This window comes from Crocuta crocuta, unplaced genomic scaffold (genome assembly GCF_008692635.1).
Source record: "Crocuta crocuta isolate KB4526 unplaced genomic scaffold, BGI_CrCroc_1.0 scaffold433, whole genome shotgun sequence".
NCBI classification, from domain to species: Eukaryota; Metazoa; Chordata; class Mammalia; order Carnivora; family Hyaenidae; genus Crocuta; species Crocuta crocuta.
In genome coordinates, this window is record NW_027530001.1 from 1,841,585 (window position 1) to 1,860,678 (window position 19,094).

The window sequence follows — 19,094 nt, forward strand, 5'->3', positions numbered from 1 at the left end:
TGAGATTAGTAATGCTAATTTCCCCAGGGTTGGCCTGGAGAGATAAATGTTAATGTTTGGTGCTTACAGTCTGAGGCCCTGGTTCTAATACCAGCATCAGCAAACACTTTATCTTCCCAGATTTTTTCTGCTTATATATTTAATTGTGTTAGAGGAATTAAAACCCCCGAAAGATTATTACATTAATCACTGTAACCAGTCGGGCTGAAGTTTTTGATAACTGCAGGACTCCCTAAATGCAATTTGAGCTTTAGAATTTGCATTTCACCAGAACTACCCTTTGTCTCTACTTTGGGTTCCATCACTTACCAACTTTGAAACTTTGGGCAGATTATTTAACTTCTCTGTGCCTCAGTTTCCGTGGCTGCAAATGGTGAGTTTGTTAGGATTTATCTCAAAGGACTGTTGTGATGATTTGATGAATTGCTTCATGTAAAATACTGAGCATGGTGCCTGTTATATCATAAACGCTGTAATGATGTTTGCTGTTATTGTTATTACTATTACTATCACTATGATGATGAGGTCCTGTAACCTCTGACCATCACCAGGCTGAACCAACTGCTGTATCTGCTCTTACGGCTGGGGGTAGAAATACAAGTTGAACTGAATAGTTCAGTTTTCTTCAAGGAAATTAATTCACATATATTTGGATTAGATATGCTCGCAGGAAGAGTCAATGAGACCATTATCTCCAAAGAGATGGTGCAAAAAAGGTTAATTTTAAAAGCTGTATAATGATTTTTGTTTTGATTTTAATAAAGCCTAAAGTCACATTGCTACTAGCAAATTCAGTTAACTTGAAGCATTTTCTGATATTTGCTTTCTATTATGATTATTTTATTTAAAACACAAATAACATACACAAATAACTTTGTCATTTCTTAAAGAACAAAAATGTCTGATAATCTACCAAGAATCAGAACTCGTGTTTCATAAAAATAATAGGAGTGACTATAAGCTTTGGAGTGAAAGCAAAGCAGGGGTTCAGGGCTGTGGCTCCAGCAATGAAAACCCTGGGACGCTGGATAAGCCAGTTAACATCACCAGGCCTCTCTGGGGCACAAATGGGCTGGACCAAGGAACTCCACATCTCTCTCCAGTGATAAACAGTTATGGTTTTTCTAATGAGATAAATCAAGCTCTTCTTTGCCTGTGTGCAATCTGTGCATTTAAAGAGCGTGGGAAAAGAAAAAGACCAACTATCTTTTACAGGAATGAAGTCATCCCTCATCTTTCTCCAGAAATTCCTGCAGGAAGCTACAACACTGAGTAGGGCAGGGGAGCTGGCCTGCGCACAGTGGGAAGATAAGGGAGGAGGAAATGTGCTGAAGGAGACAGTTTACCCGTGTAAGTGGAATCTGACCAGGTACAGAGATGGGAGGAAATGGGGGTCCCAACTTACTATGCATTTGCTGGTGGTGACACGGAGACACACGCCGAGAGATCCCTGGTCTGCTCTAATTCAGCTGATGTTATAATCCTCCCTGAGATCTAATTACCAAATGGCTGGACCATCTTGGCATTGACTGGAGCCCTGACTGCATGACCTCCTTGCCATGGAGGCCTCTCCTCATCTAGCTGATGGGGGACGAGAGGGCTGGGGTCGGGCAAGTGGGGGTACTTTCCTTTCCCTCCACAACAGAAGGGTCAAAGAAGAGTGCTACTGCCTTTCTTTCCCTAATATTAAGGTGCAGGAAAAAAATGGTCAACTAAGAGACCAGTATCTCATTCTCTATTACTCTAACCTTGAACTTCAGAGGTCAGATGGTGCAGGAAGGAGAATGGAGGTTACAAACTTAGAAAATTAGAAGACTGTACACCCTTGCACAAGGCTCATAAGCTACCCAAGCCTCAGTCTTACAGCAACAGAATGACAACCCAGAGCATCTGCCTGGTGGAGTTGTAGTTAAGATTAAATTTAAATATATCTTAAATTTATAAACACACACACACATTACTGAGTCTACAGCATGCATATGCCTTATATATCCTGTATGTTGTAGATTCAGCAAGTTAGTTGGAAATGACCCTCAACTGAATGCGTATAACAAAGAGTTCATGGACCATCTCTACCACAATGGCACCCCCATACCTACTTTGGTAGTATTTTGATATATACGCTGAGAATAGTGTACTTCATCTGATAATTCATTAAGCACAGAATGGCTGGATATAAAGGAACGTTTTGGAGTTTTGTTTCTTTTGATAGGTGGGGAGACAGATCCTCTCCCTTGAAAAATAAAAAAAAAATAAATAAATAAAATATTTCACTTCCTCTCAAGCACTAGGGCAAATTGAAGCAAATCCTAACTTATTTGAAAAATTTTTTAAATGTTTATTTATTTTGAGAGGGAGAGATTGAGAGAGAGAGAGAAACAGAATGCTATTGGGGTGGGTCAGAAAGAGAGGGAGACACAGAAGCTGAAGCAGGCTCCAGGCTCTGAGCCATCAGCACAGAGCCTGATGTGGGATTCGAAGTCACTAAACCATGAGATCATGACCTGAGCCAAAGTTGGATGCTCAACCAAGTGAGCCATCCAAATGCCCCATTTTTTTCTTTTTAATTCCTAACTTAACTCAAATCACTTTGGACCCAGTCATTCAGGATAGTATTTGGCAGTGCTTAAATATTTTCACTTAAAGCTAGAATTCTGTGCAGAGAATTGGAAGGCACACCCCATGTCCTGTGGCCAGGGGCTGCATGACCCTCTTATAAATGCTGGGTTCTGAGTGAGAAAGAGTACTTTAGCAAAGGGCCTTTGTTTCCCCACGCACTTTCAAATAGCTATGTCATTCCCCCTTCCCTCTCTGGCAGCGTGGGTCTCGAACTCCTAACTGCCTTTCCTTTGGAGTCAGGAAGGGCATGAAGGGAGGCTAGGCAAGATGGAGGCCTGGCCTCCTCACTGCCCCTGGACTGACCCTGTTCCCTGTAGCACCATCAGATACAGTTCCTGTTGTCAAAGGTTTGATGCAGAAAAGACAGCCTGTATTTTCCTCAAAGCCTGTATTTCTCAAACAAGGTCAATGCAGAGTTGAACTTTTTGGAGCAAGGGCAATGAAAATTAAAACCGTAGTGCAGAGGCTGCTCACTCACTTCTGTAAAGGGGCCAGAAAGGTCAGAAAAAGGGCAGTGCAAGCCCAGGATAAGAGGAAAACAGGATAGGTATGGTGACCAACCAACTCCCACTTCTGAGTCGGGGAGAGGTGGTGACGGGCACAAGACCATCTAGTACCCTACAAGTAAAGGAGCCGCTTGGCAGGGCAGTGGTGTTGCACCTTTGCACAAAAGGCCAGAAATCTAAATGTAATGCTCAATCACCAGATTTTTCAAAGTTGGCAATTAATACAAATGTGTGGCCACACTGTGCTGACCGAACATAACATGTGTGGATGGCCAGTTTGTCCTCTGTGGGTGGAACGCTGGAAACATGTGTCCAGCAGCAGTGCAGGGAGAGGTAAGGGAGGGAGGGAAGAGGGTAAGTGAAGTCCACTGTGTACAGTGTGCGTGTGTTGGGTGGAGGAGGCCAGGGGGCTTGGCGCAAGGACAAGCAGAAAGCGAGCAGAGAGCTTTGTAGTGTTCCTGATGCTTCCAGAGGTGGAACTGAGCCGACTTCTCTCCCGGGGAAGTCTGTTCCAGGGAGAAGGGAGGAAGCAGGGCCTCCCGGCCCCACTGATCATGTGTCGTGCAGGTACCCAATGGCAGGCTGTTGCTGGGGAGAGAATGGCTGGCTCACAGTGACCCTCCAGAGTGAGAACGAGGAGCAGGGGTTGCTCTGTCCCTTGTTGCCAATAGCAACTCTCACGCTCTGTTCTTCCTCTGCAACTCAGGGCTGTCGGTCCCTTCTGGCTGTTTCCCTCTCTTCTCTGTGCAGTATGCCTTTCCCTTGTCACACTGGGGTTGCTATGTCATTACTAGGTGGCTGGTATTAATTAAGACTGCACAGAGGAAGGGAGAAGCTGGGGGTTGGTGCGGGAGGAATGTGAGGGTCCCCGTCAAGGGTGATCATGAAGTACTATGACAAGGGGAAGAAAGGTCTTGAACTTTCATGCTCTAACTGCCCAGAATATTCCTCTAGAAAAAGATGGGACATCACAAGTAGTCCAGGAATTGATCCCAGGGTAAGGGTGTATCAAGATACACCATATACACATGGGAAAGAAAGGACCAATGAATTTTTGTTATGCAATGATAAGATACAAAGACCCTGATATAAGTGTGCAAAAAAGTCAAAAGCCCAACATCTGACCTGACCTGTAGAACTGTGTTTCTCAAACTTGAGTCAATGGTATACTAGCTGCACAATTTTTAACCATATTAATCTTACACCACCTATACTAGTAGCCACTTGGTATTTTTCTTTAAATTGGGTCAAGTTTTTATGTGAATCAGTTTATTAAACTGGAAGGTTGTACCACTGCTCAACTTAAGAAGCCAATTATCACCTACCATAAAGAGAAAGCAGCAGTAAAAACAAAAATTACAAATATTTTGCATAGACCAATGAAATCATCTCTTCTACTACCTAGTATGTATGTGGTATGTGTCCTTACAGAATTACCACCTTAAGGAAGAGAAGAAAAGTCAGCCAATCTAACCAGCTGGCTCTTGGAAGTATCACCATCTCTGATAAGATGTTCTGTGCAGCCAGGAAAGAGACTTCTTGAGGTGATATATCAAAGGGCTTTCACGTTATTACTGGGGCTCCACTACTCACTTTAGCTAATGGTTCCTCACCTAGAAGGTGTGGTGATAATGACTCGCTGTGCAAATAGTAGGTACTTTAAGAGGAGTGACAGCATATGGAAAACCCATCACTAAGTCTTGGTATATGTTAGTCTACTCATGCATCTAGACCTCAAGATTTTCAATCTGCAAAACACCAAAGAGCAAACTCACCACTTCTTAGACTTCAGGCGAGGTGCTGGGTTCCGGGGAATGAGGAAGAGGGCTCTCATGGGGTGCATGTCACAGAGAGCTGCAAGAGACCAAAACAAAGGGGAACTCAGTTTAGGAGGCCAAACCCAGGCCAACCCCATCCTAGCTGTGCAGCTAATGCTACCAAGCAGCTCCAAGTCCGCGTATGCCTGGTGAGCAGTCAGAAGACTACAATGCTTCTGTTTGTTGAGCACGTAAAAGAGCTGGTGTCTCATTAAAAATGCATTTCAACTAGGCATTGTTAAGATTTCTGCTTGTACTTCATATTTAAGAAAACTAAGTTACAGGGTCAAAACCTCTGCTTTGCTATAAATAACCAAAGTAAACAACAACAAGATAACAACCAAAATGGAGATGGCAGGTTATTTTTAATTAGTAAAAGCCTAAGTCATAAAATGGAAGATACAGGGTCTATTTCTTATACACTGAAAGCTCATACAAATGCAATACTATCTATATTGATTTTTAGAGTATAAAGCACTAGACCAGAACACCTTTCTGTCTGTACTTCCAAATATCCTGAATGGCTTTTCAGGTTTAATGACATGTTGTTTGTTTTTTTGTTTGTTCACTGGCACCAGGAAGAACAGAGAGATCAAGGCAAAGAGGGTCTGGTAGAAAAATCATTAAAATATCCCAACTTGCAAACATGGCATTATGGTTTATAGCGTCAAAATATTTCACAGATTTACTTTTCAAATACCAGGGGGTATCCTTTCTTTTGTGCCCAGAACATGAATATATTTTCCCTAAAAGCCAGAGGATTCTGTGGGTAGAAGTTTACTTTCAGCTCCCTCTTACTACTCATCAAGAATGATAATACAGTTTTCAGACTGCAATATACTATTTTTTCTGATTCATAAATGCCTATTAGCACTGTGAATGACAAGAATTTTGTCATCAAACACTCCAAATCAATCACGCTTACAGATGAATTTCTACCAACTCTGGAGTGAGAAATAAGACCATGATAACGTGAAGACAAAAAAGTCACATAAGCAAAACGACGTGCCGTGTACAGAAGGGGACTGTTTTGGTTCAGGTCCTCTTATAAAGCAGACATTAAGGCAGCACTAAGCATGAGAAGATACTACCAGGGAAAATCCCTGCCTCAAAGGAAGCAGGGAGGGAGCCAAGGAAGGCTGGGAGAGTTTTCAGTTTGCTCTGCAAGTCCGATCAGGGCGAAAGCAAGAGGCAGACAAAGTAGGTGGGAGGGTGCTCTACTGTCCTGCCTGAGCAAACGAAGCAGTGAAACTGAGGAGTGAGAATTGCCCACAAAGGCATCCCATGTTGTCAGGAAAAAGGTCTGCCTTACATCCTTGCAGGCTCCGTCACTGATGGGGACGGCTTTGGCGGGGGTGGGTACCGCAGTGGCAGCAGCGGACCTTTGGTGAGCTGTGCTTCCTGCAGAGAGGCCTGTGGGACCACACGGCTGGTGGAGGCACTCCGCAGCACCAACACTGCAGAGCTCAAGGAACAGCAGACGTTCCCCAGAGAGCCAGAGCCCTGGCCACTCTGCCTCGGACCTCAAAATCTAAACATCAGTATTTTATCAGGAGTGAGAGCAACTGAGTATGCAAGTGTCTGCATAAGCCGTGCACTCGAAATCAGTTCTGAATTTTTGTTAAGTTGGAATTTCTAGTCTGTGTGGGTGGGCCCCAGTTTTGCGTTAGGCGAAGGGCAGTATAAGAAGAAACTACACACTGAATTAGGAAAATAAACAAGATCCCCGAAGGTTGTCTCCCTTTTCTTTCTTTTTTCCTCTAAACACAAGATCTTCACACTGCTCTGAGATGAATGGATTCCTGGTTGACTTAAGATGGCTTTGCTTTCTAAATATGCCAGCTCGAACCCACGCCGGGCTCGCTGTAGCAGAAGCAAAGCTACTACAGCGCCTGGCAAGGAAGCCTCGCTCAGTCCCTGCAGAGCAGACCAGCAACAGATTTCACCCTGAGGAAGGTACTTACGGGGAGCGCCTTCTGCCATCTCAATAGCAGTGATTCCCAGAGACCACAAGTCACTCTGAAAAAGATAGAAGGTATAGACACATGCATAAATGCAGTCAACAGAGAAGAACTCGGTTCAGCCTGGTAATCACTCCAGAACTGCCTGTAGGAAAGCCATTCAGTCATCTCTTTATGAACCCATTCTGCCCACTGAGCCTAAAAGCAAGAGCAGCCTTTTCCACTCTTCATAGGTAGTATCTCTCACAGTGTTATGTGACACATGGCGAGTTTCTGGTAAATGTATAAAAAATGACTCTAATGTCTCAAAAATTAATTGATCACCAAAATTTATCTTTGACTGAACCCTATGAAATTGCTGCTATTTGTTTTTAATACCTTTATTGAGGGTAGAATTATCATATAATTAACTGTCTATATTTGAAGTCTATCATTTGCAAAGATTTGACATGTATGCACCTGTGAAGCTGTCATCACAATCAACACTGTGGATATACCCCCGCCTCCACCCCACCCCACCAAAAGGTCGCACTTGCTCCTCTAGAGTCTCCACTCCTGCCTCTGCCATCCCCTGACCCAGCTCTGCTTTCTGTCACTATGGATTAGCTGGCATCTTCTGAAGTTTTATATAAATTTAATCATTCCATTCCTTTCACTAACGTAACGGATTGAGGTCCAGCCTGGTTGCAGTATATATCAGTAACTTCATTCTGTTTCATTGCCAACTAGACCTCTGTTGTGTGGATGTACTACAATGTGTCTACCCATCCGCTTGTTGACGGACAGCGTTTCCAGTCTGAGCTATTGCAAATAAAGCTGCTACAGACACTCATGGACAAGTCTTCGTCCAGACATATGCTTCCGCTTCTCTGTGTAAACACCTGAGGGGGGAACGGCTGAATGATACAGGTGGTGCATGTTCAGCCGATCGTTTTAGACCTGCAAAAACAGCAGTTTCATAGGGTTTCACCAAATCAGATGAGGGCAGGGAAATTTTGGGTTGTATCTGCATGTACCTCCAGTGCTAAGAACAGAGCGAGGCACAGTGGCAGGGGCTTGGTATGTCTGTTGAATGAATGAACAATAGCTTCTATCTTGTAAGTAGACAATATGTAAAATAGAGAGTCCACTACCTTATATTCTTTCTTATGATAAGACTTTTATGTTCTCATCAGAATTTTCTAGGCTAAGGTCTCTACCCCTGCCAATGCAATCTCCACCTGTAACAGTATACTTATCCCCCACTCTGCGTCTATGGCTCAGTTGTCTCTGAGGAACACAGGAAGGAGCAAACCGAAAGAAAGGGAAAACCAGGTTAGGAAACCCCAGAAGAGATGCTTGCTGCTTCAATGTCCTGGTTGCTGGGTAAGAAAACACAGTGTGAAATTTGATTCCGTGGCCTACAATCCTGGTGAAAACTTTCATCCACCTTCTATTTTTTTTTTTTTTAAATTTTTTTTTAATGTTTTTATTTATTTCTAGGAGAGAGAGAGAGAGACAGCGTGAGCAGGGGAGGGTCAGAGAGAGAGGGAGTCACAGATTCTGAAACAGGCTCCAGGCTCTGAGCTGGCAGTCAGCACAGAGCCCGACGCGGGGCTCGAACCCACGAACCGCGAGATCATGACCTAAGCGAAAGTCGGACGCTTAACCGACTAAGCCACCCAGGCGCCCCTTTCCACCTTCTATTTTTAATATAACCTGCATTTTGTATGTTATCCCAAATTCTCTCCTGGAACCTCACTTAGATTACAGAGATCAAAGTTCAGTTTCCTCGCTATTCCCATCAAACAAATGTCAAGGCCACATGAAAGGAGATACACCTGGAAAAGGACTATGAAATCCATGCTGAGCCATTACCCAGGACTAAACTTCTCAGTATCCCAGTATCTGGCAAGTGACACCCGCGTGTGTTCAGTATTTGGACAGAGGCCTACATATATATGCAGAGGACTTTCTGGGGGTGGGGGGCAGGTCTAGCCTCTTGCCTGAAGTGTAATCTGCTTTCATGAAAGAAAGAAAGAAAGAAAGAAAGAAAGAAAGAAAGAAAGAAAGAAAGAAAAAGACTGAGAGAGAATCTTAAGTAGGTGCCACACCCAACACAGAGCCAGCACAGAGTCCGATGCAGAACTCAGTTTCAGAACTGACTGTGAGATCATGACCTGAGCCAAAATCAAGAATCAGATGCTTAACCAACTGAACCACTCAGGTGCCCCAAGTGTAATCTACTTTAGAGTAGATGGCTAGGGTCCACACTAACCCTGTACTAGGCCAAGTGGGGGTTCTTTTAATTCATGAGCCCATCAACCTGTTCATGGGATACAAATTCTCAGGTCAACTTGGGATAATAACACACCTGCACAATACCATTGATCTCAGATGCAAGTCACTTCTCTGCCTAGAACACGACTCAAGAAGGCTACTCTCTTCCTTTCTCTTTGTTATATTTCAAGATGTATTCCAAGTTGTCATTAGACACACACACACACACACACACACACACACACACACGCACGTTTGTACAGACCAGCAAGTGACAGTTTTCCCACAGGCTCCTAGCCTCGTGAAGCTCATGAGGAAGGCCCAGCCTGCCATCACAGGCTGGCTCAGAAACAGTAACCAGTAAAGATGAAAACACAACTCTCTTGTACCTGGGGGCTTATGGTTTATCAACACAGACAATCATTTGAGAACATGACAAAAACACTGAATCACTCGCTGTGCAGGAGGCATTCAATAGGAAACACAGTAAAAACAGGCTGGAAATGGTGGGTTGTGCTATTTTGATAGGATTTCAATATCTCCAGGTCTTGGTCTTTCTACCCTATTCCCTACATCCCCAGAAATCAAGTGTTTCTGTAGTGTGAAATGAGGTACAAATATAAAGGTGGTGGCCAAGTTCTATGTCTCTGAGTGCCACAGCAGGGTCACATTTAAATAGCCCTCAAGTCCTGGAAGCTTGAGCTGGTTTGAAAGCCAACGGAAAGCCAATGCACCTGAAAGGAAATGTTGGGGTTGGAGGGAGAAGGGCTCCAGGCCAGCCCTCAGATGAGAAAGAAACAGCTCAGAAAACCCAGGCCCATGTCTGCGTCTGTGTCCTTGCTCTAGCTTCTAGGTCTGCCTACAGCAACTACCCTAATTACGTGCTGGTGCACACCCTCCTCTCCACAGTCTTTGTTCAAATACCATTTTCTCAGTGAGGACCACTGAATATCCCCCGTGGCATTGCCAGACCCCATCACTTTTCCCACTTTTGTTCCCCAGGGAACAAAATCACCTTCTAACAGCTGTGAAATTTACTCATCACTAGTTTATATTGTTTTGGGTTCATTGTTTGCACCCCCTGCCTCCAACACATCCAGACTGGATAAAACATAAGGTCCGCAAGGCAAGGATCTTTGTTCTGTTAACTGGTATATTCCAAGTACCTAAAGCACTTAGCACATAGTAGGCACTTAATAAATAATTGTTGAATGAATAAGCAAACCAAAAATGCAAACAAAGGAAAGATGTGTCCTAAGTTTGTCAGACTCCTTGTAGATCACTTGTGACCCAGACAAGGGAAAGTGACTTACCCAAGACCCCAGAGCAACTCAGCACCAGGTTTAGGGCAGAGCTGGGTCTTCTGCCTCCTGCGTCATTTTTACTTTTTAACTGTCATCACTACATAAAAACCTGAGTATTCATCTTCTCAATAAAATTTATTAGGGGCCCATTAAATAATTGTTCCCAATTCTGTCTTTGTCTCCAGGGAACTGAAGGTGCTGGTGATGGAATGGAGGCGCTGAGATTCAGTGAGACACCCCAAAACCAGGGCTAGGAAACTGGCCTCAAGTTCCCAGAGGCAGCGTGAATAGTCTTTTAAGTCTCAGACAGGCCTGGATCCAAATCCAGGTTCCTAACGTAACCACAGGCAGAACCCTGCTCAGCGCTTAGCTTCCTCACTGTACAACACATATCACCGTGACCTACATACACAATGTCTGGGACACAGTGAGCTCAAGAATACGAATTTCCTTCTTCTGTTCAGTTAGGTGAGATGGCCTGTGCCTGACCAATGCAGTCCTGTAAGATTTCCCCCTCTTGGGTTGTTGGCTAACCCAACAGGCATTTTCAAACCCCATTTCCCTAGCTGCCTCCACTTCAGAGTATACAAAAGTGAAACTTGATTATCCAGACTCCCATGCAGCCAACGATAGTGGGTAAGGATGCAACGTAGTTCTGGCCAATAAGACTCAGGCACACATCTTCTGGGAGCTTTTGGAAAGCTTTGTTTTTCCTGATACAAGTGACAAATACAGACGATGTCCTGACAACTCTTTCCCACTTCTTAATGCCTTGAAAAAACTTGATGTCTAGAGTTAAGGCATCCATCTTGCCACCATGAGGAAATAAGTCAACAAATGGATTATGACAGGGCAGAATGGTAGGAGCCTGGGGTATGAATGCATCAATGAGTCACTACACTAACCCTGGCCCGCTTGCCTCTAGACTTCGGATGATGTAAGAAATAGAAGTACAGCCAAAAGCGTCCTTCATGATAATATGTATATAGCAACAATTTGAGGAAACATTCTGACAGCAGGAAAATGGAGAGGTCCCAGTCATTAGGTGATCCTGGATCTACCCCACAGGAAGCAGGAAAAGTAAGCAAAGTGAGAGGTTTCTTTTATTCAGTGCCTATCACCTCAGTTCCCCTTTTAATAGCTCTCCCCCAAATCCCAAAACAACGCCTTCAAGCCAAAGGTCACACCATCCCAAGTCCTATGCAACCTCTGTCACATGACCAGGCTACAAACTGCTTCTTCTTTAAGACCTCATTTGATATCATCATTGTCATCTTTTTTTTTTTTTTTTTTTTTGCTGGAGTTCTTTTCTTTCCCAAAAGGAACATTTATATTCCTGGCCATCCGTACCCAGAGCTGCTTGTAAGCTACGCTTAACTGCCCGTGCTAGACAGCAATAAACGTCCTTGACGGGACTTGTTTTAAGCCTTTGGATACATTAGCAAGTCCCAAAGACACTTCAGAACTTAAATACGGGAGAAAATGTTCCAATTACAACTGGCAAGACAGATCACAGGAGACGAGAAAGGCAAGAGGGAGGAACAAGATGGGGAGAGAGTCAGGGAGAGATAAGTTTCCTCCGCGGCCATGGTGTGACTCATTTTGGCAGGAGCTGGGTAATTCATTATTCTAGAGGCGCTGCACAGCCTGGCCTGTGGCATGATTAATAGCCCAGTCTTGTGTGCTTTACAAACCGAACAGAGACAAATTCTAGAGCCTCTGAGAAGACAAGCACACAACTTCTGGCTGCTGGTGGGTCGGCTGGCATGCAGGCAACTTGAACACAGCAGAAGAGCGTCCCTTTTGGGGCTGGGCTGCCCAACACGTGAAGAAAAGAACACTTGCAAATGGCTGACCCAGTCACACAGGAGAGAGGCAATGCAGCACAGTAGAGAGCCCCCGTGTAAATGAAGAGGCAGAAAGGGCTCAGAGAGACCTAGATATGACTCAGCTCTGACACAACTAGCTTGGTGACCTAGGGCAAGCCATTTAATTCCTCTGAGCCCAGTTCCTCACCTCTAATGTGAAGAGAACACCTACCTTGCAGGGTTAATACCAGAACTCAATAAGGCAGTATATATGCACAGCACTTGGTGGCACACTGAAGTGCGAATAGCGGGTATTTAACAAACTCTGGTATGGTTATCATTGACTGGCAGTTCAAACAGCGCACCTGTGTCAGGTAAGGTGGCAATGAGCTCTGGTACTTAATGGTACTCAAAGAAGTCACTGGGATAATGTGGGAAGCTTATGGGAAGCAACGGGAAAGGGAGTGTTCTTCCTTCTTCAGCCCTGTGGTCTCCCTTCACTGGCAGAGCCTAGTAAGAAGCCAGATGGACAGGCAGAAATGGGGTTAGGTGAGTGGTAGCCCCACTATCCCAAAGCTCGGGGTAGCAGGGTAGTCTGGACTTGACAAGCAATAGCTTAATAATGGGCATGGCCAGTACAGTGTTCGCGACCAAGTTTCACAGAACAGAAAACAGTCTTTTGTTTTGTAAGTTTCTGTTATGGTCTTTGTGGAAATGTTCAAGCTGGAAAAAGGAAACTGTATTTATCGTGTGCATCCTCTGAGGGAAGCACCTTAGTCCAGAGGTAGAAGTTACGGAAAAGTGGATTCTGACTTAAAATAGGCAATTAAAGATGTGTCATACAAATAGGAGGTTTGAATCCTAAGATACTGTTGGCTTTTTTAGGTAAAGAAGAAATGGCCCCAAATGGCAGTCCCTTCATATGACACACAAACACAAATAATTATTATATGTTGAGTAGCTACCAAAAGCTAGGCACAGAATTAACTCGTTGTATATGTTAGCTCACTTTATTCTAATACAACCTTGTAATATACAATTCATTATTCCCATTTTATAGAGGTTCGGGAAGGTTTAGATAATCTCTCTGAGGCAATGTAACAAATAGAAGGCAACGTCTACATTTTAAACCACTCCTGTCTAACTTCAAAAGCTTGACTCTGATTCACTGGGTCACACACTTATATCCTACATTATATATAAACAGCCAAGGAGGTGAGTCACTCAAGATCACTGAGGATGTTCGAGCACAGGTTGTGACCAATAATGCCATTTCACACATAAAACACACTGAGAGCAGCAATCTCCAGTCCCTTGCTCATCTACATTTGTTATCTGACGGAAGGGAAAATGTCAGAATAGCTTTATTACCTTCAGTTGGGGACCAGCCTGTGGGCCAGGGAGGTGCTGCTGTGTCTCACTGAGGAATCATACAGGTGGACATGAACATGGAGCCACAAGGAATCTGTTTAATAGTGATTTCAGCTTCTTACTGGCGATAATAACATGGTGTCTGTATCATCCCTTCCTCCTTCCAAATAAGGGTCGTGCTTTGTTTGAGTATCAGTAGACAGAGGCCAGGCCTTGTTTGAGAATGTAAATCTCATTCTGCAGTCTGAATATTGCCCTCTCACGTCACACCCTGCAAGGATCTTGGTGACTCTCAATTAGTCTGATTTCTCCTTCCATCCTGCCTGAATAAAGCCAATTATCTGTAACACAGGAGAATGAGCACTTGCCCTATGGCCAGAGCACAGCACCCACCGAAACCCAGGAGGAGACACCTATGCCTGCAAATGATCCACAGCACCTGTGTTCAAAGTCTCATAAGCAGAGGGGAGGTGAACGACACACCATGTTAGTGCAGGTGGGGCTGGAGGATGGGGGAGCGGGGGTTGAGAGGCTATGATGTGTCCCTGGACTTCTCTTACTTTACTGATTCTAAATAAATGCAAGGCTAGTTTATGGGGTGGGGTGAGCAGGACAGAAAACTATATAAAATAAAAATTTTAAGCTCTCCACCCCCATGTCATACATCCATGGGGCAGGGCCGAGTAAGACTGTATCATGTGTACTAGGCTGTAAGCTGCTCTTTGTGTCTAACACCCCATCTTGGGATCCATCCTGCTTCAGCATGCATGCTATCCCAGTACCTAAATGGCTGCATGATTTTCTACTGGACAGATGCTCTTGTCTTTATTCCACCAGTTCCCTATTGCTGAGAATCTGGCTGCAGAGAACTTTCATTAATGAGTACTTCTGCTAAAGCGAAAGATAGATAGGACTGTGAAATACTTGACAACTCCCATCCAACTGAAATGAAACTCAAATTTTAAAAATAACAATTTAAACAGCTTAGGAAGTTTGAACATTTTTATTAATTTTAAATCTTTTGAATGCTTATTATTAAACGAGAAAGCTTCCATTATTGCCCCACATACTTATCAGGGAAATGAAACCTTTCCTTTTGCTTGAAGTGTTTTGACAGAATTTCTGAAAACAAGAAAGGAAGGGCCTCTGGGGGAAAGTGAACACCCCAGGCATATGAGATTCTGGCACTCCTCCTTCAGACAGGGGTTATTTTCAATCATCTACTTACCGTGCCTGGTAGGTATCAGACAAAACCAGACTGCAATGAAACCCATGAGTTCTTTGGACTACTTTCCTACAGAGGCCTTTATTTTCTTGAATTGCTGTCGTTTTTAGTAAATTTACAGAAGTCTTTAAAAATATCTTACACAAACAGTAGATGGCAATCAATAAATAATAAAACAAAAAATAAAACTATTCTCTTACATTTTATCTTCATTTTATTTTTCTTAAAGCTTATTTTTTTTTTTTATTTTGAGAGAGAGAGAGTGAGAGAGCAAGCACAAGCGGGGGGGGACAGAGAGAGAAGGAGAGAGAGGATCCCAAGCAGGCTGAGCAGACAGCACAGAGCCTGATGTGGGGCTCGAACTCACTAACTGTGAGATCATGACCTGAGCTGAAACCAAGAGTCGGATGTTTAACTGACTGAGCCACCCAGGTGCCTCAATTTTGTCTTTATTTTAAAAGAAGGCCTCTGTGACATCGAACTAAGCTTAGTGGCTTTCAAGTCATCTTTTGTCCCAAACATACCCCTCGGTGGAAAGTATCTATCGCACATTAGAACCCAAAGTGTCAACAGAAGTTTCGGAGGCTGGGATACACGGCTGGGTCAAACGGACTACCACATGCACAGCATCGGACGCCTGAACCTTGATGGGGTTGCAAACTAAATGTTAAACTGGATGTACAGATGCAGCTTGGTTAATTCTTAACAAGTGGTGGGTATTTAACAAATATGTGCCGAGTGAATGAAGAAATGGTTTTGAAAGGCAACATATTGTCACATTGTCTCTTGGTGACAGATTACATACCTAAGAATGGTGAACAGAAAAAAGAGGATATAATCTGGTGCCAAGGAAGAAGAAAGATTATATTTACAGAATCGCTGCTTCTCCAGTCCACTGTAAAAGTGTGACGTGGTTGAAATAAATCTTCAAAGAACGCTCAAACCTTCCTTCTTTGCCCAGTCTTCCTAACATACCCTTTTGTCATGATCCTTCTTTTACCCCTGACAATTACCAGGGAGGCTCATGTTCTTGCTATGGCTTCCTCCTCCTCTTGTACATACTCATAATAATCCTGATACTCATAATAATCCTGATAAATTATTTCTCACTAAAGTCTAAATGACTAATATAGTGAACCTGTTCCTCATCAGGATTCCTTATATTTTAATAAAAGACACAGAAATTAGTCTTAGCTTTATTAATGTCTCAGGATACTTTAATATTTTAAAAGTCACACGGACCTTCCAGTACCTCTGAAACCACCCTGTGCAGCACAATGAACCCTGTGGTTACTCATACACCACGCTTTGTCCACACCTAGAATTATGCAATGGGCTCAATAGTCTTTTACCGATTCCAAACTATATTCCTTAGCTTTACTGTGAGGAAAGAGGACCAAGATATTGGCTTAATGCCAAGCTCTGGCTTCAGCAGAAGGAAGTCTTCTACAGTAGTGAAAACATTAAGTCACAGGGATCTATTTTATGTCACAGAAAATAAGTCCCACATACAGAACAACCACTCAAAATACTTAAATGGCTAAACCAAGGGTAAGAGTTTGAAACACCCTGATTCTCTATGGTGTGTTATAAAGTGGTCTAAAATATCTGTGGCCCAGAAGTAGACTAGTTAGCACTTGTTAAGTATAACTACTGTTTTAAGAATTGCTTATAGGCAATTATGACACACATATCTGGCCTGGGACATATATTTTGTAGTGGCTCCTCTGAAGGGATTTGCAAATTAAATTATTTAAATGTGCTTATCATTAGCAGTTTAAATAAATGACATTTATTTTGGCAAGAGATTAATTTTTAACTTGGCAGCTGTTTTCAGACAGATTGCTGTCAGGTTATTACAGTGCCTCACTTTGAAAGAAAGAAGAAATGTTCAGGAGACTATTTTGGTTTCAGACTTTCAGCTTGCATTTCTCCCAAAGAGGCAAATAATTTCGTCAATGCCCTAAGATCCTGGGTCCCAAAGACATTGCAATGTTGGCATCTTTGTGACCTGATTTCAATAACAACCCCACATGTGGAGAACTAAAAATGTTCTTTAAAAGAGGAATTCTTCAAATATACTCTTCAGAAGCTGTTTTGTTGGTAAACTGGAGAGTTATATAGGAGTACATCATAGAGGAGCAGGATAATATACTGGTAATCCACTGAAAAGAGATTTGCAAGATGTGGGCACAAGCCCCAACTCTGAGAAGCCCACTAACTTGGGGTGTACTTGCCAAGACCTCCAGCCTTAGTTTCCCATCTTCATTCAAGAGGAGGGTATTTGGAGCTGACCACTCAAGGCCTTGGGTGAAAGGTCCATGCACCTGTGAAACCAGCCTCAGTAGTATTGGATTTTGCCCAAGGTCGTCCTGGAGTCTACACAAAGACCATAGGGTATCCCTTCATCTATTGCTGGGTCTGAAAATTCACAGTTCCTACATCCCATTTGCCTCCAATGTTAATATCTCAACTTCCAGCTACAATTCATGACAATAATGTCACCTGACATTGCAGCTATCAATGGGATAGCAACTTCAAATTATGTTTGATTACTGACTAGCATAGTGGAAAAGAAGGGGAGCTTCTTGGAGAAGGGGACAAGTATCATCATCTAGTTAAACACTGCTTTGAATTTATGAGCTAATGGCCAGTTGATGATACAAAGTAATAAGTCACCAATCAAGTTTCAATGAAACACCACAACAGGCTACGGAAATACCATAAAGTAGCTACCAACATCCCATTTCATTCTCTCTCAATGAAGAGAAACTTCAAAAGTTAAACTTTGAGCAATACAGAAATGAGGAAGTCTATTTTTAATCAGAAAAGATGACCCAAGACAACACATTGACTTCTTTTAGCATAAAAAGCTCTCACCATATATATCCTTTGCCAAAAGTCTAAACGATAATCAAAATAGAAATCTATTGTCTTTTTTTCAAGTTTTTATTTAAATTCCAGGTAGTTAACATGCAGAATAATATTAGTTGCAAGTGTACGGTCTATTTATTCAGCACTTCCATAAGAAATCTATTTTCTAGTAAGAAACAAGAGTAAGTTCAAGAGAATATTAAAAATGGTTTTAACTTTTTTTTACAAATAGGCAATCAGATATAATGGGTAACTTCATAAAAAAGATTCTCACATGAATGTCTTATCATTTTAAATTCAAATAATGCTTTTTAGTTCTCCCTTTGGATTATATAAATCATAAGCCCAGGATTACATAAATCATAAAGCCCAGGGCAGGCTGTGAGGGATGGTTTTGAAACAATGAAGAAGTCATACCTTGAAATCATATGTGGCATCTGGGTTTTCATCACAGGCAATAACTTCTGGTGCCATCCAGTAAGGGGTCCCGATGAAGGTGTTTCTCCTGCCCACGGTTCGATCAAGCTGGGCACTGACTCCAAAGTCCACTATTTAAGAGAAGACAAATGCATAGTCAGTGTCCTTATATGGTGATAAAATGAATGTGTTTTTTTTCTTTTTACTGTGGCAAAATAAACCCAACATAAAATTTACAATTTTAATCATTTTTAAGTGTACAGTTCTGTGTCATTAAATACATTCACACTGTTGTACCACCATCTGACTCCAGAACTTTGTCTTCCCAAACTGAAACTCTGTACTGATTAAACAATAACTCCTCATTCTCTCCTCTCCCTGCCCCTGGCAAGCACCATTCTACTTTCTGCCTCTATAAATCTCGACTACTATTGGTACTTATATAAGTGGAGTCATACAGCATTTGTCTTTTTGTGACTGGCTTATTTCAATGAGCATAATGTCATCAAGGTTAATCCATGTTTTTAAGGCTCAATAATATCCCATTGGATGCCCGTGCCACACTGCGTTTATCTATTCATCTGCTGATGGGTAACTTGGGTCGCTTCTTCCTTTTAGCAATTGTGAATGTTTATTTTTAAACTGTGTGTATAAATGGATAAAATGTACCAATGAGGAAAGCACAAAATGCTGTATTTGGTTAAACCAAGGGTCCATAAGGACCCAAAACAGGTTTTGAATAAAAAACAACCTTGTTTGCCATAAAAGAGAACATTTAGAGGATACAAAGAAAGTGGTTATGAGCCAAGTTTCCAGAGTCAGACTGCCTAAGTTTGCATCCTATTTCTGCATACTAGTGATGTGACCTAGGGCTAGCAGATCAACTTCTTTAAGCTTCGGCTTCCAAATTTATGAAATGAGTGTGATGATATT

The 19,094-nt window shown here is 42.6% G+C and overlaps 1 protein-coding gene across 1 annotated transcript in view; it reads right to left on the reverse strand.

Moving 5' to 3' along the window:
* The window catches only part of TNIK (TRAF2 and NCK interacting kinase), a 396,954-nt gene that overhangs the window by 113,909 nt on the left and 263,951 nt on the right, over positions 1-19,094 (reverse strand). The window contains exons 7-9 of the mRNA XM_077763673.1: positions 18,162-18,292; positions 6,907-6,961; positions 4,901-4,979 (exon numbers count right to left, since the gene is read on the reverse strand). Coding sequence (XP_077619799.1) covers positions 4,901-4,979; positions 6,907-6,961; positions 18,162-18,292 — 265 coding nt within the window. The remainder of the gene's footprint in view (positions 1-4,900; positions 4,980-6,906; positions 6,962-18,161; positions 18,293-19,094) is intronic.